This window comes from Thunnus albacares, chromosome 17 (assembly GCF_914725855.1).
Source record: "Thunnus albacares chromosome 17, fThuAlb1.1, whole genome shotgun sequence".
NCBI classification, from domain to species: domain Eukaryota; kingdom Metazoa; phylum Chordata; class Actinopteri; order Scombriformes; family Scombridae; genus Thunnus; species Thunnus albacares.
The window spans coordinates 22,131,368-22,152,228 of record NC_058122.1 but is presented as its reverse complement, the minus strand read 5'-3'; the positions used below and the strand labels follow the sequence as shown (position 1 = coordinate 22,152,228).

At 41.4% G+C, this 20,861-nt stretch overlaps 3 protein-coding genes across 4 annotated transcripts; all 3 read right to left on the bottom strand.

Annotated features, from left to right (window-relative positions):
• Positions 1-215: 215 nt before the first annotated feature.
• On the bottom strand, positions 216-2,159 carry LOC122967604 (titin-cap (telethonin)). Its single transcript, XM_044332332.1, has 2 exons — positions 1,831-2,159; positions 216-1,571 (listed from the first exon to the last, which is right to left on the bottom strand). The coding sequence occupies exons 1-2, from the start codon at positions 1,980-1,982 to the stop codon at positions 1,181-1,183; spliced, it is 543 nt and encodes a 180-aa protein (XP_044188267.1). The 5' UTR covers positions 1,983-2,159; the 3' UTR covers positions 216-1,180.
• Positions 2,160-4,687: 2,528 nt separating this feature from the next.
• mreg (melanoregulin) lies at positions 4,688-8,181 on the bottom strand. 2 transcript variants are annotated; one of them, XM_044331816.1, is made up of 6 exons: positions 7,962-8,181; positions 7,475-7,803; positions 7,087-7,249; positions 6,818-6,908; positions 6,572-6,735; positions 4,688-5,655 (listed from the first exon to the last, which is right to left on the bottom strand). In XM_044331816.1, the coding sequence occupies exons 2-6, from the start codon at positions 7,573-7,575 to the stop codon at positions 5,440-5,442; spliced, it is 735 nt and encodes a 244-aa protein (XP_044187751.1). In that variant the 5' UTR covers positions 7,576-7,803; positions 7,962-8,181; the 3' UTR covers positions 4,688-5,439. The 2 variants fall into 2 exon arrangements, with proteins under 2 accessions (XP_044187751.1, XP_044187750.1); XM_044331815.1 differs by having other exon boundaries at positions 7,475-8,181.
• Positions 8,182-9,759: 1,578 nt separating this feature from the next.
• On the bottom strand, positions 9,760-19,641 carry stard3 (StAR-related lipid transfer (START) domain containing 3). The gene is made up of 15 exons (XM_044332013.1): positions 19,541-19,641; positions 18,010-18,249; positions 17,822-17,899; positions 17,426-17,503; positions 17,248-17,301; positions 16,338-16,455; positions 16,140-16,241; positions 15,957-16,012; positions 15,751-15,843; positions 14,502-14,564; positions 12,870-12,965; positions 12,683-12,762; positions 12,451-12,555; positions 12,213-12,306; positions 9,760-11,846 (listed from the first exon to the last, which is right to left on the bottom strand). Exons 2-15 carry the CDS (start codon positions 18,220-18,222, stop codon positions 11,724-11,726), a joined length of 1,353 nt encoding a protein of 450 aa, XP_044187948.1. The 5' UTR covers positions 18,223-18,249; positions 19,541-19,641; the 3' UTR covers positions 9,760-11,723.
• Between the last annotated feature and the right edge of the window lie 1,220 nt (positions 19,642-20,861).

The window sequence follows — 20,861 nt, the reverse complement described above, 5'->3', positions numbered from 1 at the left end:
GTCCACAGCCCAATCAGTATAATTTAATTTTATCTATTACACAGCATTATGCAGGTCAGAATCCTTGTAAATAAGGTTACAATAAGCTTTGAGTAATTGTCATTTAGGTTTATAATCTATTATTTGATGAACTAAACCCTTACTGCACCACACCATGAAATATAAGAATATGTTCATGTTGCATCGTGGGGAGAAAACACAATGAGAGAGGAGCGGAGAGTGACTCAGCTTTTATTAATAAAAATAATAAATATCTAGCAAAAAAAACATTTCAGCATCATTGCACACATTTTCGAATTCATTACAACCACTAATTCAGTATCTGTTCCTCTATCAAATATATGAGCTGCCACTCATCTAACATGGCAGATCAGTTAATACACAGTAAAGAACAGGTTATTAGATTTCCTAAGTCCTTTTGATTAGAGGTGTCACATACACACACAGGGATACAAACACACACACATATATATATATACAGCTGCAGTGTGTGATCACGCCGGAGCATTCTGTACTCTTCACAAAGATCAGAGACCGTCAAGGGCTTGTGGAAGGCTGGAGGTTGACCAAAACATGTTCCAGGACCCCTCGCCCCCTCCTTTTCGCCTCTGACTCTGCCTCCCTCTGTCCATCCCTCTTTACTGTTTCCTACCTGCCTCTTTCCTTTTGTCATTTTCCGCCTGTCACTTTCTGCGTCATTGCATTCCCGCACCACCTGTTACATAATCCATAAATCTGATAACCTCAAGAACACTTTAATTTACAACAGAAAGGCAAAGGAACTTGCATGCAATATGGTTATGATGCACCAGTGCATGCGGTAGTCGGGTCGCAGTCATTCCGCTGAGAGATCAGCAGATTTGGTGAGGCCAGCCGGCCAGCACAGGCAGAGATAAGCCCTTGGCACAGCTGAGAACACATACCCTGCCTCTCACAATACCTTCACATAACCACTTCTACCACCACCAAACGCCAACAATGACAAAGCATGACATTTAAATGGTGCTGTGCTCGCCGCGGATAGTGCTAAAGATCTACAGTACGTAGGGTTTATGATGAATGTCACTAGGGATAAATACATATACATCTTGTCAAGCTCTTTCCTGACACGACTATCCTTTCCCAACTGTCATCCTTCTCCCTAACATCCCCTCTTTCTCTCTTTGTCCTTTCGTTTTTTTCACCCTCTCTGGGCCTCCTGGGACATGGAGCGACCGAGAACTTTGGGTGCTTTGGCGAACTCCATGAGGGTCGGCTTGAGCGGGGGCAGGTCTTTCGTGATCTCGTCCACTGTCTTCTTGCTGGGACAGGCTCCGTCTGGGGTGGGGAAAGGCTGAAGGTCCTCCTCGGTGTGCGGGGCTCCGCGGCCAAGCCTGACACCCAGCTCTGCGGGGATGAAGATTGGCAGGGGGAGGGTGTTTCTCTTTGGCAGCAGCTGGTGCTCCCTCACTCCTCTTTCCATAGTGCCCACTCTGAAGACACCGGAGGGGCAGTTCTGTATCAGAGAACGGGCCCTCCACTGCCGAGACAGAGTTTCCCTGCGTGAGTCATCATTCATGTTCATGGTTTGCCTGCAGGAATTAGAGGAAAGTTGGAGTTAGAAACTGTGGGAGCACTCACTATGATTTACCTACTTAATTAGACTGTAATTGCCTTGCAGTCCATATCCTCTGATGGTAAGGAATATTTTAAATCAATGCCACAATGTTATTAATATTTAATATTAATTTCAGATTACATAGAAACTTTTTTTTCTTCTCATTCAGTGGTGACTCATGCCACATTAAGAGGACCTGCAGGGTGTCATCTGGTAGGTGTGTAAGCTCTCACCTGTCCTCAGGTCGACTCTTGATACGGACACTGTGCCAGTCAGCGCTGTAGCTCTCCCTCTGAGCCTTGTTCTCCTCCTTTATACTGCAGGCCAGCTCAGCTCCCACCACCACACCGTTCTGCTTCTCCACGACGGTACAGAATGGCATCATCTCTGCTGCGGGTAGATCTATCTGTCTCAAATGTATTGCCTCCAGTAGGTCTTGTACGTCGGTCTTCTGGTCTGGTCTGGTCTGGGATGCACCCAAGGAAACAATGATGCTTCAGCTGGCTGTAACTCCAAGCTTCTGTCTCTCTCTCTCTTTGTGCTGGCTGTGTCCTGGCTCGGGTCTGTCCACCGATTTTATAGATGTTCTGTTGCTATTTCTGATCCATGTTGTCACTCTACAATCAGTGTGCACTGACATCTGACACCAAGTACGCCGTGTCTCATTCCCCCAGAGCTGGAAGTCACTCTGAGGAGGGGTTACGGGTAATTGGGCTGAAAATCCCCTGATTCTCAAATTGTGTGCCCAGTCACCTCTGTAATCACTAAGCCCAACACTTTTCACTTCAGCTGTTAATGCGGCGTCTTGGAGGGGAAAGTATCTTGAAGACTCTCTGTATGGAGATTATGTAAACATGTAGACAGATACACACAACAGGTTTGGTCTTCAGGGAGGAATCTTAATAAGTATCTGGTCTTGATGTACATGAAGGAGCAAGAAGTGATACCTCACTAATGTGGAAAGAAAACAACGACTAACGCAGCTGTTTTTTCATACACAAAGGATATTTCCAGGCATGTAGTTTATATATACAACTCATCTGTCACTTGGAGATAAAAGGTGAAAAGCTGGAGAACTTTATGGAGTCACATCCAGCTGACTTTTTTTTATACATAATACAGTTCAGAAGGAGTTTATACAACAGCTGTGCCTTGTGACAATATCAAACCCCCTCATTAGATGCCATTACAGTGTACTGCCTCACAGTAGCAGAGAGAACTCCATCCCCAATGATTCATTACCTCAGTGACAGAGCGCCACGCAAGCCATCATCAACTCAGGTTACACACACTCACACACACACATAAACCTCTGACAGTTGTCTGGTGGTATGATGTTACTACCGGTCCCTGTCTCTGACTCATTCAACCACATCAAGTCCTGATATCATCAGAAAACAGTTATCAGATATCACACACACAGCATGAAAAACATGATGGTCCCAGTGATCAGACACGTGACCAATCATCATTCATCAGGCATTAAATGTGTTTTTTTTAAAAATTATTTTCACATTTAATAATGACAATAGTAGTCACTGTGTGTCAAATGTTGACATTAAATCTGTGTTTCACTGCATATCTTCTTTTCGCCTACAGTAAATTGTTGCCATTCCTTTCCACTGACTAGGCCCAGTATACATAATGCAACAGTTAAATGCTATTTCCAATCTACTTGTCAACTACTGTACAGCAATATTTCCATTTCCTTTCTGCAGCTTCTCAGCAGAGTGACATTGCATGTGTAAAATATTACTCGGTGTCAAAGAGAGAAAAGTGAGCAAGGGCACCTTAGGAATCCCTGAGGTCATGCGTTCAGTTATGTTATGACACCATGGCAACCATGAAATGCCATTTCGGAAACCTAGTAAGTCACTATGCAACGCACCTCAGTGCTGATATCATATCTTTTTAGAATCAGCCTGACACTGAGCAGGAGTGATGCAGAGTGATGCATCTAATTTGTATTTCTTGTTATTGTTTGCATAAGCTAAAACTGCAGGAAGACATCAGATGGCTTTCCCCTCTTAGCTGGTTTTGGGTGAGTCATGCTATGCTAATGAGGCCAGGGGTGTGGAGGGTCTGTAAAGGTGACAAGTGATGAGGTGAGTCCTGTCACAGCGGTCACCCCTCATCCTCCAAAGCCTGGTCGGGAAGAACTTTGTGTTGCGTAACAACACCACCACAGCTGCTGGGAAGTGACATTTAAATGAGCTGTCACCGGGAAAGAGACGGGGCGTGGGAGGGAGGGAGGGAGAGAGGGAGGAGAAGGGCAATTGCAGGATAAAGCCCAGGCCTGTCAGGAGGTGGTAAATAAAGAAAAAAAATATTGGGAGAGTGCAAGTTTGAGTAAGTCGGATTGTTTTTTATGTGACGGAGGAGTGAATTTGGGAGGACAGAGAGGAGCCTCCTAGACAGGTCAGTCTGACAGAGAGTGCTTGCATAGCGGTAAAAAGAATCTGAAGGAAAGTTAACTTTCTATATTGATTCCTGCTGTGAAAACTTGCATACAATCTTCAGCTGGACACTTGTGCTTGTCATCAGCACCACATAGTCAAGTATAACAAGTTATTTTATGTGTCTGTGTGCCAGTAGGCTGGTACCGTGTTCTAACATGTGCCCTCACCAGAGTGTCTCTCTTACATAACAACAACAACAACAACAAGAAGCAGCTGACCACCAAAACACCATCGTCGCCATCCATCTTGAACCCCCTTCTGGTCCCAGCGGGATGGTCAGATGCCGGACAGGCTGTGCCAGGCCAAGATTTGTGGTACACATGCGGATCACAGTGTAAGCCATGGGTGCACAGCCAGCAGGCCACGTGAGGGCATAGAAACAGAAACTGAAGTGCCTAGTATTCCACTTTAAGAAATGCTTGCTCCCGTGCCACCGTATCCATGGAATCACTGAACAATACTCACTTGACTTTCACACAGCATATTCTATTTAAATTGCAGACTGCCAATAGCCATCCAAATTCTCTTTTTTATTCTTTGTCCTTTGTGTACTTTCTGAGGCGCTCGGATTACTTCACATGAAACAGCTCCAGGGAAGGCATCATACCAACATGTGACATCGTACACATAACAGGCTTCAGGCTGCAACTTTATTTCATCATAAACTGGACACCAGAACACATACACAAACTGCCACATGAGTTTGGAAATCTTTCATATTTTCAGCAGAACACCCCTCACACACATCACCTGAAAGTCACCTCAGTCACACACACGCAATCATTTCAGTTCAACGTACAGTACAGATCACATTGTATTTCCATGTGCTGTTTTCCAGAATGTTTGAAGCCAAATGCAGATTTTTGTGAGTCAAGAGTTTTGATTACACAAGCACACACATTCTTGTGAATCTGGAATCATATTAGCGGGCTATTTATTTAGTGTTGTTACCGATCATGTGACTGAATGAAATGAGTGCTGATAATCATAGGACAAAATATAAAGAGGCTCTGCTCAAAGGAACATCGCTACCCTGAAGGTTCACAACAGCTGAACAATGAACAGACTAAGAACTTGATAAAACTTTGTGGTAGACAGACAAAAAAAGGAATACAGACAAGTCAACACCTCTGTAACATTAACCTGGAAATCTGCTAAGCCCTTTTAGATTTTGACCAGAGTAAACAGAATAAGATGCAAGCTGTGCAGTTGGGGGGAGAAAGGAGAAATTGTTCAGCTTAAAACTTCCAAGAAGCAGCAGCAGAACTGTTGGAGCCAACAGACACTTGAAGGTAAGAGCTATGTAATTCTGTCATCCAGGTCTCCAGGATTGATGACTACTGCCCCCTGCCTTGTGTCTATTATTACTGCAGCCAGTAGATCTTAAGATCTGTCACTCAAGTTTCCATCTTCCCTTCCGCTCTCGTCCTCCTCTTCATCTTCTTCGCCTGCCCCGTTCATGGCCTCTACCCTGGCCAGCAGCAGCGGTAGGTTTATGGCGAGGCCCGGCGTGTCCTCGTCAGAGTCATCCTTTGGAGGATAGAAGCGCTTTGCCTTTGCCAAGAAATCGTCAGCTATATCTAGATAGATGAGGCGATCCTGTGCAGAGGGAGAAGGAAAGTGAGCAGGGAGAGTGTGTATGTCAGTGTGATTATTGTTAGAATATGGGTATTAAAGGGGCAGTGATTTCTACTGAGCCACAGGGAGGGAGTCTGTCAATGTCTTCTCTTGGTTTTGATCTTACACAAAGATCCCCTGGCTTTTTAAAAAGTTACGTATTGCTCATAAGTGCAGAAAGAATGACACTACCATAACAATTTATTGTACCCTAAACCCAACCTTCTGTCAATACACATCCACCCTAAATTTAGAGTGAGCCATAGCAAGTTGTAAATGGAAACGGTGGTATAGTTTTAGGATCTCTACATCCCTTTTCATGTCTACTCCTTTTAAAGAACAGCCTACAAAGGTGTGGCCTTCAGTAGGCTGGATCAGTGCCTCCTCTCCAAATGAAACATCTGCAGAGGATTCATCATAAGTTTATCATGAGTTCATGCCTTTACCTCATAGTTAAGGCAAAGATACACCAGATGTGACCTCCAAACTTATTTTGAGCTAGTATTTGGAGTAGGACAATCTTGCCAACCTACTCACATATTTAAGACATATTCGGTCTCTGTTAAATGTTGACATTGATGGAGGTGGACCCTGAAATGGGACACATTATGTGTGTTTTTCACAGGTCACTACACCCTGCAGTTAGACTTAGCTGATAGGACTTGCTGCAGGGTTTGAGGAAAGTACCCTTTGTTGTGGCCTGGAGCACATGGACGGAGTAAACACGCCCACATTTTGGGTTAGGTAAAGGTTAAACATGTCTTACACCACCCAAGGGTGTTTTTGAACCCTAAGCTCCAGGTCACAGGAAAGGACTACCATACTGGGAATTCTGTAAGAGTTTAAAGTTTCATGTCACTGCAATTCCCTCTGACAAGCAACAAGCCCCTGCTCTCACCAGGATGAACAGATATCTCTCTGGTGGTGGGTCTTTGCTGTTGAACACGGAGGTCTCAGTGTGGAGCGTCTTAAGCAGGGCACGTGATGCTGGGGCGTTGCGCATGCGGTCATGTGAGGCACCGGCAGACACTGTCAGGAGCGAGTCTGCCTCTGCCATGAAACCTAGGAGAGAAGGCAAAGTATTTCTGGTTTGTCTGTGTGAACGTGTGACACTGTGTCTCACATCCCATGTGTCCAGCCTCACCTAGGTTCTCCAGGATTGTCTTCCATTTGTCTCTAACTTCTCGGCGTGTGTCTCTCATGGCCTCAATGTCAACACTCAGACGACGATAGCCCTAGACAAGAATAAGACAAAGCTATTAACTATTTTCTTGCAGATGGGTGTAACTTCTCTCATAGGAGAGGTTCCCCTGGTCTTGTAACTGGATAATTTGACCTACAGCTGGTTTGAATCACTGATCACAGTCATTTTATATAGCTGATGAAGCCTCAAGAAAATCCTCCCTCACATACCGTGGATCCCATGCGGGTCTTAGTCCTGGCCTGCAGCAGGGAGTAAAGCACTCGGTCGTCAGCTCTCTCCGAGTGGCTGGGGTCTCCTGGCTCACTCCACAGGTTGGTCTCCTCATCGCGACGCTTCTGGACTTCACGATTGAAATACTCCAACGGGTCCTGACTGTGTGGTTGGCCAACACACACACACACAAGCATCCAGAAGCACAGTTATCACACATTCATACAATTATTAGACTTATAGAACTCATCAAATGTGATACATATGAAAAAGCACATCAGGGACACTTAGTAACAAAGAAAGACAGAGAAATATTCTGTGGATTGTGTTCTTCTCTAGGTGTATTACAAGAAGATGTATGTGGTGAAGAACTGTTTCTGGTCTTACGGTACTGGTACTAAAGGCTGCTTTTCATCCTCATCATCTTCATCACCAGCGCAGCAGCAGCAGCAGAACTGCATGCAGAACTTCTTAAAAGCTGCACCCATCTATTAAGAACAGAGTCAAAGGCTAGCAGAGTTCACAATATCAGATAATCCAGAAGGAAGAACAACTTCCTCAGTTCCTCAAACAAAGGTTTTCCAGCGGTGAGTCTGGCCTGATGAACTCAGCTGCTTTGCTTTAGCTTCCCAATCCTTGTTGTCGCTGTAGATGCTGATTCCTTAGCAGATTCTGAGAAAGGGGACCTTATTCACAACCTATTTCGAAAAAATATTCTGCAAAGTAAGAAAAGGCACAAAACGTATATGGGTCCACTAGTATGAATCTAGTAAATCTGGTTTCACATTCACAAAAAAAAAAAAAAGCTCAGATCATCAAGAACAACAGGTCAAAAACGTTACAAAACTAAAAGTCACTGATCCCTAAACTCTACCTAATTTTCAGCTTCCCATTTTCCAGGATCCCAGCGCAGCTCCACATCCAGTAGAGGTCTGTCCTCCAGGTCATTGGCCAGAGCCTGACTGGGTAGAGAAGCTCAGGCAGATGGCAGCCCAAGGACTGTTGCTTCTCATCAGCCTCACATGGAAGACAATGAGAGCAGTGAAACGCTCGCTCTCTCATCGATTCAAAAACACACACATTCACACACCCATATCCTCAGAAGACAGTCACAGCACAATCATGTGAGCTGCTCCATCTCTTGTCCTTAGCATTGTGTTTTGCCCCGAGGACAACACATCTCCTCTTCAACTGTAGGTCTAATTACACACTCTCTATCCAATCTACCATGGTTTTATTGATTTTTAGGATTATTTAGTTTCATTGTATGGTTACTGCAATTGCTTAACCATTAATTTGTTTGAAAGTGGTTAGATAAGAATCGTGTGTGTGCGTCGCTTAAGAATCCAGATATCTTGATGCCTGTGGATTATCTCATTTTCAGAGGCTATCAAAGAAACAGCAGATTTTCGGCAAAAGATTGTGATGCTGTGGTATAATAATGACCATGAGGTGGAGGGTGACTCAGCCTCCAAAAGCCAGCCTTCATTGTGGCCTTTTTAGTAACGGTGAAGCTATCACGCATGTGACATAGGCTCAAGTCACAGGGTACTACAGTTCATGACATAAACACCCCCGAGATACAATGATGGAGGGGTAATAAAGGGGTAGAAACTACTGTGATAACATGTTAGGTAAGACATACTTATATTGATAAGTTAAAGATCCCCCCCAGACATGTAGTAAGACATATAAAAATACTCTGATTTTATAATAATTTGATTATGATATAGTTTTTACATATAAAAAGTTCAGTTATCTCATTAAAAATTCTTAAAGTGACACCTCCTCCTCCTCCCTTACTGGAAAAATCCAGAATGATGATGCAATTTTGTTCATTTTCAAAGTTCAAGTTCAAGTGTATGTGCACTGTTTCCACATCACACTTGCGTAAGTTGCATACTGGACCACTACTGGCTTCCAAACTAGTTGTGCTGTCACAATAGGTACACGCCTTAAAGGGGACATATGCCTTTTGAGATTTTATGTTATTTTCATACCGTTATAACGTTAGATGTCAATGTTAATCATGGTCAAAGTTTTAAAACTTAAAGAAAATATATGTAAAAAGTCAAAAGCCTCCTCATGATGAATGGCTGCCTGTTCCGTAGCCTTTGTTGTTAAGGTTGTTCACCTTGTGCACTTGCATTTTTCAGATCAGAGTTTCCATTTTGAGTAAAAAAAACGAGAAAAAGAAGTGAAATCCCACTACTCCTGCTTGTTGACGTAGCCACCCGAGCTGCTGGAAGTCTGCCGAGGGGCAGCTTCCAGGAGCTGACCAATCAGAGCAGAGTGAGCTCAGCAGGAGGGGGGGGGCCTTAAAAAGACAGGAGCTAAAACGGCCAGTTCCAGACGGAGGCTGAACTGAGGGGTTGCATAAAGAGCCAGTATAAGATAAATAAGGAGTTTTTTTTAACTGTAAATCATGCAACAATATTCCAGTAGAGCCCCAGAATAAATACATAGGAAATGTGGAAATGTGACTCCTTTAAACTCAGATTTAAGGTGAGCAGAGAGAAACTTTCCCCCTTCAATAGACGAATGTGAGAACAAACTCTGCTCACACATCATTGTATAAGCAACTCAAACATCCAACTGAAGTGACAATAATCAGTAACACATTTTTGAGTAAAGGAGGGGGGGGGGGCTTTAAATGAGGTTTGAAGCTGGAAAGCTGTCATGAATTTTTATTAGACATAAGACACTGGTTAAGACTATAAAAACAGTTGGTCAGTATTCATGTGATGGCTTTAAATTAACATGTTTGATGAATGATCTATAGTCATGACACATACAGTACATTCAAGAACGATTACTAAAGAAAACTGAAGAACTCCAGGCAGGCTTCATACAATATAGCTTTGTTGAAGGGATGAAGCATTGATATAAGAGCATGTTTTTACCTAAAATATATGCAAAGCAAAAGAAAAGGCTGACATGTAATGTTACTGTGATAAAGGCACCAAATTGTTGATATGATTACTTTCATTTGACATCTCTCTTCTCCATAGCAACAAAGCAGTTTTCATTACTTATGTAATGACAAATAATGATTTTTTTTTTTCCCCCGTACATGATAACACTGAGTAAAACTTAACAAGCTGCAGGTGAAATTTGTAAATGATTAAAAACAATATAAAGATATGATAGAAAAACCTCATTCAGTCCCACGTCAGGGCCTGAAGGAGGGGTGGGGGGGGGGGGGGGGGGGGGGGCAGTACTAAAGTCAATGAAAATCATATCAGTACAGTAATAACTTCTGATGACAAGTGATGAGTTCAGCTATTTTACCACAAGGCCACTTGAGGTTATTGGCACAAATGATAGCTTTAGTAAGTAAACAGCATCCTCTTCAGTTTTTCTTAACCGAGCTTGATAAATTATCTGCAACACAAACTAAAAACCTCCTGATCTGATTTCTTGTTTTGACCTCCTGTCTGATCCCAGAGTGTGTGTGCAACACAGACGCAGGATTAAAAACTAGAGCTGCAACGATTAGTCGATTAGTCTATTAGTTCATCGAAATTATTGTCGTTTTTTTCATGCAAAAACATCAAACGTTTGAGGATTCCAGCTTCTCAGATGTGAGAATTTGCTGCTTTTTCCTTGTCTGAACATTATAGTAAATTGAACATCTTTGGTTTTTTGAGCTGTTGGTCAGACAAAACAAGATATTTGTTGACATCACCTTGAAATCTAGGAAATTGTGATTAGTCTCTCTGCTTTCTGATGTTTTATGGACCAACAGATTTATCAAAAAAATTGTTTAAATCGATTATAAAAATCATTAGTTGCAGCCTGTCAGCGAGTTTTAGCACCTTGGGACAGGTGATGAAGTTAAATCAAGAGGCTTTCTCTTAGTGGATCAGTGGTGTCTCCCCCTTGTGGTGATCAGATATCAAGGCGTCTCCTTTCCCCCGATCTATCACAGTGTAGACAAACTATGTGGAAAAAGCTTTTACCCATTCAAATGAAGTGTTTGTTACAGGCATTGCAGTGAAGTGTGGATTTGTTTTAGGGCAGGTGCACCAGAGAACCATATATGGTACAGTGAAAATAACAAAAAAAAAAAAAAAACAAAAGCAGCAAATCAATAGCTAATAATGTGTGCAGTAAGATAAGGCTCAGAGAGACAGCTGCTTGGTAGAACAAGATTTCAGTCATGCTGTTGCATCAGTTCTTTCCTAATAAGTGAGACAGATGTCCACACAGTGAGAGTCACGTACATCCGGGTCTTCTTGTTTCAGTAAAGTCCACCCTGAGTCAAGATGGCTTCAGGGAACGCAGTTCTCCTCGCATGGTGAGACACAGCAAAACATGTACAGGTCCACGCAAAAAATATGTGTATGCGATCACGCTTAAAACAACTTTGTTGAAGTTGAAGAATGAGGAGGAGCATCGTCTCTCTGGTAACCGGATGACTCCTCTTGTCCAGTGACTGAAATGTCTCACATCTCCTATGCTTAGAGAAGCAGTCTTTTCTGTTACGGTAAGACGTCCCTTCAGCTTGCGTGCATCAAAAGGGTGTCGCTACGCCCGTTTTAGGGTTCACAAAAAAAAAAAAAAACAAAAAACTGTAGTGACGCCTCTCGACCAGCTGTGGCACAGTTAGACATCTCTCCTGGTCTCTCCTGGTTTAAATGTGTTGGTGGGAGCGGAGAGAGGGCCGCAGGTCAACGATACGTTGGCGTAAATGGGACATGAATTCAAACATGGTGGCAGCCAGGCTCTGGTGGATGAGGTAGCGGGGGAGTCGGCCCTGACGAGATCAAAACACAGAAACTGAGTGTTAATAATAATTCACTCATATTTGCATTTTTTAATTTATTTTTTATTTTTCCCTAATTCTATACTGGATTTATTTTTCACTGTGTTCTGTAATTCATGTCTTCATACGTTTCTCTTAATAGATTTTAAAATAATATCCAGTTGTGTCATTAAAAGCTCCTATTTGCTTCTATTTTTCAACATCCTGTCTCCATTTACTGCTGCAACAATCCTTTCTATATTCATATCATTCAACTTTTACTTATCTTAAAAAAAAGGTAAAGTCCGTCCCAGCTTGCTTCAAATAACAGAAAATGTTACAGTAACGGTACACTAACTGCAAAGTGCACGTTCTCACCTTCAAATCTGTGTTGAGGACCCAGATGAAGGTGCAGACGGACGGGTTACTGCTGGATTTAAGGACCACAAATCCGCCTGGACCGTTCTCTCCCCTGAGGCGAGCCAATAAAAGGCAGGAGGACAAGACGGAGAAGTTAGAGAGATGAAACTGACACAGCTGCACTTTTATTAAATCAATATGATGGTCTAATTTGCTGGATCAGTGACAAGGAGGCCGGCTGGAGGCGCAGTCTGACCTGACGTAGCGACCGCTCGGAGGTTTGGCATTGTGGTCGGTTGCCATGCCAGCAGACAGGTAGCAGTCTCGTTTGCGTTCCACCCGCCGAACATTAACAAAATCCCTGAAGGAAGAAAAATCAATCACTCATCAATTTACAAGACTGAAGATGGGAAACATAGATAACAAATAAGAAAAAGCCACATGTAGAACACTGAAAGGTAGGTCTGCTGTATGCTGTACTGATGTACCTGGCAGACACGACGCCTCCTGCTGCCCCAGCGGAGACATCGTATGATACTAGAGTGTTGTCGTCAACCCTCTGGAGGATCTGAGGAGAGAGGCAGGAAGCACTGTTAGGCTACACACAACCTAAACAAGTAAAAAAATCTTCAAAAGGACAGAAAGATGAGTACACAAAAGAATCAAAGTTGTCACCTGGCAGACAGAAACAGTTTTGTTCCACTGAACCATCTTCTCCGGTTGCAAAATCACTTCTTGATACACGAGTTCAGCGGGACACTGCATGAAGGCCTGAACGCACCGAAAACAAACAGCTGTGTTTACAAGACATACATACAAGACATTATATCAAGTGTATGGTGAGGCTGTAAAAATATAGTACAGCATGTAAGAGAAAGAAAGTTGTGGGGGGGGGGGGAAGTGTGAAATATGACAAGAAATACATATAAACCTCACACCTAGCGTTTGGATTCTAACCGTATCAGCCAGAACTAAAATAAATATAATCACATTCGTTCTGTGTTGTTCACATGATCTCCTGAGGCAAAAAGTCAGAACTATGGAATTAAGAAAAGACCGAAAAACATTCTCAAGTGTATTTATGATCATCGTCTCTTTAACAAGGAGTCCAGCGTTCCAAGTCCCAACATGGACTTCTGGAAAACTGTTTGTACACGACGATCTTGAGGCATTCATTTAGACACAACTGGGGAACATTCCTCAATTGTGCAACACTGTGTCTTACTGTAATGACTCATAATGGTGCAGTCAGATCAGCAAAAGCAGCTGTATTTAATCATATTCACAGATCAGAACTTTAAGGGTCATGTCACTAAGTTAAAAAACTATTTCTCAAGTATTTCTAACGCGGCACATGTGTTAATGTTTTCAGACCACCTACGATCACTGTTTTAAACTCAAATCATTCAACTCGACTCAAACCATTTATAACAAAGAAGTACTTTATGTATCATTCACTTATTTTGTCCAAAAGAAAAAGAAGAGTGCACATAGGAGACACTTTGCAACTTCATTGAAATCACCCTGATTATTAGGTCACTTCTGTCTGCTACTGTTGTAAACAAAGAGGAAACAAGATTCTACAAGTCTAAAGTCAAGTTGATCAATAACTTATCAGCCATTTAGACACGGCAGAAGTGTGTCTAAAAGTAAAATAAATCTGAGCGTGTGGTGGCTGTGACGAGGCCTTCCCTGTAATTTACTGTAATAATGCCATAAATTCAAGCTGCGGCGCTTGAAGAAGGCCTTCAGTTATAGAGCATCCTGTAAATAGCGGGCGTGCTCTGTGTTCCTCTACAGGGGAATTATTCATGCTAAAGGAACTCCTTTGTAATGTGACTTCAGTTCCTCCGAATCATGTGTGACAGCACCAGGAAGTCTCTTCATCATCTGATTTAATTTAACACCTCATTAGTCTCAATTACTTTACTACCGCGCCCCACCTAAAGGTCGTTCAAATACGTACACGCCCATTGGCCCGCAAAGTGGGTTTGATTTCAGTTATGGTTAGTGATAAAAAGGGTTTCGTGAATGCTGCACTGACATACAGTCTGGTCTCCTCTTTACTGCAGGATTGTAGAGCTGCAATAATCAAATACAGGGGTAAAAATCTGTCTGACATGTTATATCAATGAGGAAATATTTGTGCTAAAACGGCTCAAACCTCAGTTACTACATGACGTGTAAACATGATAAAATGAATACAGTATTATCAGTGTAAATGTGATTCATTTGGGTTGTTACTGGAGCATGATAGCTTCTGGATCACAGTTTCACAATGAGCATACACAGAAATGGCTGCTGTACCTTGAGAATGAAAGTCTTGCCATGGAAGGGAATCTCCAGAGTGTAGACAGAGTCGCCCATGTCCTGATATGAAACCAAATATCGTTAGCATCGTGACACTTTTCACTTCATCTCTTTCCTTTCAGAACAACTAAGGAAAGCTAAATGTCAAAGACAATTAATCAGAACACTGAATGATTTATTTAGTGGTGAAATGTAGATTTTTTTTTTTTTTTTTTTTTACATTTAGTTCATTTCTTAAAATTTCAGATACAGAAAAAGATTATCTACAAATAAACTGAAAGCATTCCTGCAGTGAAAAATGCTGGATGACAAGGTTGGAGTTTCATTTTTGATCTAGTTCCAAGTTCCTAAAATATCTGACTTCATTAAGACCAGAGTGCATGTTTTACATCACTTCCTCTCTGCTTTTCTTACTAGCAAAGAAGAACAAAACATCTCACTGACAACACAGCAAATATTTCATTTATCTGCAGAGCTGCAGAGTTCTGTTACTGTCACTTTTTTTTATATTTTTTATGCCCTCCAAATAAGGGATTCAAATTAAATACATAGGATCAATACTGGATTCTGATTCATTTAATTGCTATCAAACCCAAACCCACATGGCTGGAAAACAACACAACAATTTGGGATTTTAGTGGCTTGCACTATTTGGGAATGGAAGATATATCAGAGTGGACTTCAGAGGTCAGAATACTTCATCAGAAGAGCTTATTTGACTGTCAAACAGCTTTAAAAACCTCCTCCTCCCACATCTTTCCCATGTTAGAAATGGGGAGGCTGTATCAGATGATTTCTTCCCGTATTTCTTTTTTTTAACTTCCCGAAAGCCGACATTCACGGCCACTTCATTTAATGATTGACGAGGTATGTGGAGCTGGAAAAGTTGGAGAGCTCTTTTTTTTTTTTTCAATCTTTATACAACTACTTCCGTCTATGAATGCCTTCCAGGAGAGACTGTGTGAAAATGTGACCGTTAGCCCCGTATTTAAATGATTCTCTCATCTCGTCTCCTTTCTGTGCCAGCTGGCTTTCATTCCGCCCTTGAGTGTGGCCTTTTATAACCGCTATAAACATTTTAACCTAGTTTCTACGACATGTTCAACCCAGTACTTTACAAGCACACTCTGCCCCTTAAAGCAGACTACTGAGGAGATCTTTAGTCATGTCTGCTGAAATGTCCTTGACCCAGCATCTTAATTAGACGGGGAGAGGAGGCGTGTCAAATAAAACTCATAACACTCACATTGTTTTTCTCAAACTTCCAGTTGTCCTCCTGGGCGAGGATCTGCTCTACCACAGACATGGCCTCACGACCCTGTCTGACGTACTCCTTCTCCTGGAACGAGAGGAAAGTAGAAAAAGAAAGAAAGAGAAAGCAGGAAACCATCAGAGGGATGAAGAGCAACTAGCAGCACTGAGTAGAAAGACCCTTCAGACTGATGCAGGTACCTGGGCAGTGACGGCACGGCGACCGAGACCCTCCTCATCCAGATCTTCTTCAGAGCCTGCAGACACAAGTCCACAAGGCCGAAATGAGCACAACATGAAACATACGGGACAGACCCTACAAATACACACACACACAATACTTAAGGCTGATCAACAGAGAAAGAAATCTTCATCTGACGTCACCTGCAACTGATTCAGGTGGAGAGTAGAACTGTCCGTCTGAAACAGCGCGGGGGTAGATCATGGGGGCGCGTTCGCAGGCTGCGTTCACCGCTGCTAGGTAGGCTGAGTGTCAGAGGAGCAAAAAAAAAAAAAAGTTAAAAAAGGAGAAACAGATTTTTGTTAAGTCGCGTTCAAACTTGTCTGGCATCTCTCTCTCACCTCTCTCATCGTCGGCCTCCTGAGTGAGCACCTTGAAGTCGAGGAACCAGGTCTCCAGCCAGGCCACCACGAACGAGGTGATGGGTAACACATAACCAAAGGCATTCTGGGACAGGAGCTGTGTAGAGAAAGAAGCCATGTCATCCTGAGGCTGGGGGGGGGGGTATTAAAAAAAGGACATTGTTGAGTATAAAAAGTTAAATGTAGTGATAGTGTTACGCTCAAAGCGGATTACTCAACACTGTATCGACCTTACAAAGCATCACACGGCAAAATGTTTCAATGCTTCGCTTCACTACGTCAAAAAACCACGTGACTTCCCCAAACGAGGCCTTGTTATGTCACACTGGTATCAGAGAGGTGTGCTGCTGGTTTTAATGCTGCTACAGTATTTGAAAACAAGAGCTGTAGACTATATTCAATAGAGCTCTGTTTTAATAATATAGACTTTATTAAACAAAATAACAATAAAGAAAGCAGTAAGACCACTTATAATCTGACTAACTGTTTGATTTCTGTCTCAGATTTACAGTAATTCAGCCGTACAGATGCAATACCAATAGCTGCCCAACAGATGTCGCCATTTTTGACTTCAACTATATCAAATCCCTTCAAACAGTGAAGCATTTTCAATGTAATTGCCTGATATTGATTCAGTGCTTCAGAAAGCTTTGTTTCCCTCATCAGTGGTTAAATGAGCCATTTACAGTAAATATCTTTTACATGAAGGATTCAGTACTAAACAGAAGTCGAAATGCATGAAAGAATGATGTCATATAAACTGTTATCAGCCCAGTGTGTGGTCAGGCAGCACATTACTGGCATAAATGCAGAAGTGAAAAAGTTGATGTGGTTTCTAATGATATGCTTGCACCACTTACAACTGTGAAAGTGTAAAAGTGACACTCACATTAGACTCGATGACCTTCACGACAAGGAAGACACTAGTCACTAGAGTGGTAATCTGTGCAGAGGGAAGATTTAGATAGAAGTTATAAACCCATGTGCAGATCTGTAAATATAAAAGATTTCACACGATTTCATTGTGTGTTTTGATTGTGTGTTTTACCGCGACTAAGCTCACTTACCGCGATAACCCACCAGTGCTTCAGCCGAAAAGCGGCGTAACCCACTTGTAGACAGAGGAAACGAAACAAAGCAAGGAGCTGAGACAAGAGGGAAGGAACAGAAGATGAAAATGACCTCAGGCATTTAGTGTGATCACAGTACAGACATGTTGACTTTGCTGATATTTTCTCCTCTTGTGTAAATAAGTTCAAGCATGTGACCAACCTCGATGGCTCATTCGGACAGCATAAATCTGACTACATGACTAATATATACACAACTGATTTCTTATAAACACAAAAGGGTCAAACCTTTCCAAACATGGTCAGGATTATATACTAATACAGATCATTTTTAACGCTTTCATTCTACACTGAAACCAAGTGAAATGTACAGACTCGGATCGACCCACTTACAAAGATGTCAAAGAAGGAAGATTTGAAGTTGTAACGGACGACCTCGTTTTCCAAACTGTCCCAGATTGAGCTGGAGATCTGCGAGAGAACAGAGTCAAACTGAGTCTAACCACTGCTGACCGTCTGCTTCACAACACACATGTAATCCCTCAGTCTCTAAAACTTAACAGATCTTCTGCATTACTCACATTCAGCTCAATAATCCAAAGCAGGGAGATGAAGAGGAGGTCGAAAGTCACAAAGAGACAGAAGGTGCGGCGGACGTCGGAGATGGCCTTGCGCTCTGCAGGTGGTACGAACAGGTATGGGGAAGGCAGGGACAGTGATGTAGAATAGGATGCGTTCAGGGAGGCGATGGCAGGGAGGCTGCCCCCGAGCTCCCCGTACTCTCCACCCGGCATTCCTGCGGCGAGACAGGAAACTCCCCCCTGCAACAACACAGACAGAGTTGGCAGGGCAACGTTGGTCCTCTTCCGATATTACGTTCAAGCTAACGTTTCTCCATCGGAGATGTTGTTCTTAAAGTCACCCTCCACTCATGTATGTGTGTGGATGTTTGAGAATGATGTATGTGTGGAGTTTAACACTAGAAAGCCTGATTATTGGAAATCATTTTTCATCATTGAAAGTGTTTTTTCTGGGTTTTTTTTAGGGAAGTAGGAGACATCATGTGTCCAACAATTTCACTTTTGAAATGAATCATTTTTGCTTATTCATAGATTATGGATTTTTTTTTTTTTTAGGGAGAAGGAGTAGATGCCATCTGAAGGATTTTAACGTGGAAATTCTGCTTTTTTTGCGGAAAAAAAAACATATCACACATGATTGTTCCAACCAGAGGATATTCACATGTCTGAACATATGTCAGGAGAGGATCTTTAAACAAACAAAACTCCATGACTCCAACTACAGTCAGTGGAGTACACAGAATATTGTGTACACTGTGTGAAAGCTGGCCTGGACTTATCATTTAGGATTAATAATTAGTGAGGCACGTAGACTCAGTTAAACAAACAATGTGCCTTTTAAAAAACGGGTTTAGCTGAGTATATGAGTTTTTACTCAGGGATGCTTGCACTGTGACATCACAATAATTGCCTGCAACAGGAAGACAAGCCTGTTTTTGACAACAAGTTTGACCCTTGTCAACACAGTGACTCACAATCAGTTAATGCTAAGTGAGTTTAGCTACTCGCAAACAATGAACTTTACTCCTGACATTATTCTATCAAAGCTATATGCACCATTATTTGAAAAGGACATCTTTAAAACTTTGAATTTCTGATTAAATGTAATAGTAGTGGTAACTTGGTTTCAGACCCCCTATGTTAACACCCTCCTTCTCCTTTCGTTTCTGCTGAAACAAACAAACAAACGACTGACGGTACTTGAGTTGTATGTCAGGTAAGCTAGCAAGCTAATTCACCACTGTCAACCAGTGTTTTTAAAGAAAAACCAAGACAGACAGAAAGTATAACAATCATATAGATGATATAACTCCTGTAAACAAGCCTCGATCAGCTAGCTAACTAGCCACTGTTAGCCACTTGCTAGTTAACTGTTGACACCGTGAAGAAGACATAAAAACAGAGACGCCATGACACAAGCGAACAGCTACAAAAAGTAACGCTATGAAACTACAAACTGGAGTTAACCTAACCCACTTTTTTATTTTTTTATTTTTTTCACAAAACCCCAAATTTACAGCATTTAACTTACTTGATTTACCGCATCATCATCGCCAAGCAAGTCTTCCGGGATGACTGTCAAAGAAGAAGAGCTGCGGCAAGATGAATCACTGCCTCGTCAATGTTCTTTATTCACTTTTTTAAAGTTGCACTTATTTTTGTCGCTTAATTTTTTTGTATTATGTATCTTTTTTACGTTGTACAATTTTATGTATGCTTGTGTGTTTTGTGTTTTTTCTCCAATACTCCCTGTACTGTTATTTGTAATGTATTGTATATTACTGTGTTGTTAATAAAGTTTTTTTTTTTTAAATAAAAGAGGTTAACTCTGTCAGAATATAAAGTTTGATTAATTTTATCTTCAGCGCCGTTTGAGTTGCAGGAGACAAACTGAGCTCATCTAACAGAGAAATATTTACTAAATATTTTTTATTTGTGCTTTTTTATACAAACTCAGCGGAGAAACTGCAGACGCACTTAGATTTATCTTTAAAGTTTCACCTGGACACGTCAGTCACGTTTTATTTATATATTTTAAATGTTTTATCTGTGAAGTTGTAAGTTGTTGTATAGAAGAGGAAGAAAATTTTGTTGTTTAAGCTCCAGATAATATTTCATCCTTTGAGTTTAATAATGTTAAATATATGTGTTACTGTGTCTTTTTTCAAATCAGTGTTCAGAGTTTTGTCTCTAACATGAAGTGAAAATAATAGAAGAAAAAATAGAATCACTGCCTTGCTGTGTTTTACTTTGAATTTCCTTACCGGAAGTATCAGTATGCTGTTTCTACTTGAAAACATTTCCACAAATTCAACACAGTTTCAGAATGAAACAAAAGTCATCATTATATTTACTTACTTGGGGAAAAACAGATATTGCATGTTAAGAAACAGCAGAAAATGTCACATGATAATCAAGTTTCAGCCTGAGAGGAAAAAACCTGAGAATAAGCTGCCTCTTTTATTTAAATTGTGTTTTAATTTATTTGAGGTCTACTGCATATGTTTAAATATTTATGATTTTATTATTGTTTTAAATTTAATAAATGATCTTTTGCGATGATTATTTCTTTTTAATTTTTATTGTAAAACACCACCATGGTAACTATAACTATACACACAACAGGTAGGTAGGCAGGTATAACAAGCGTTTCCGGTCAAGACTTTCAAATTAAAACTCATACATGTGTATAAATGTACTGTAATGACGGAAATACTGAATGTTAATTTCAGACTAGTTAAAACAATGTTTCAAAGCTGAGATGCTGTTACAAGACATACTGAGGTCTCAAAAAAACAAGCTAAAGATCACGTGACCACCGCGAATTCAGTCAAACAATACAAGATACTGTA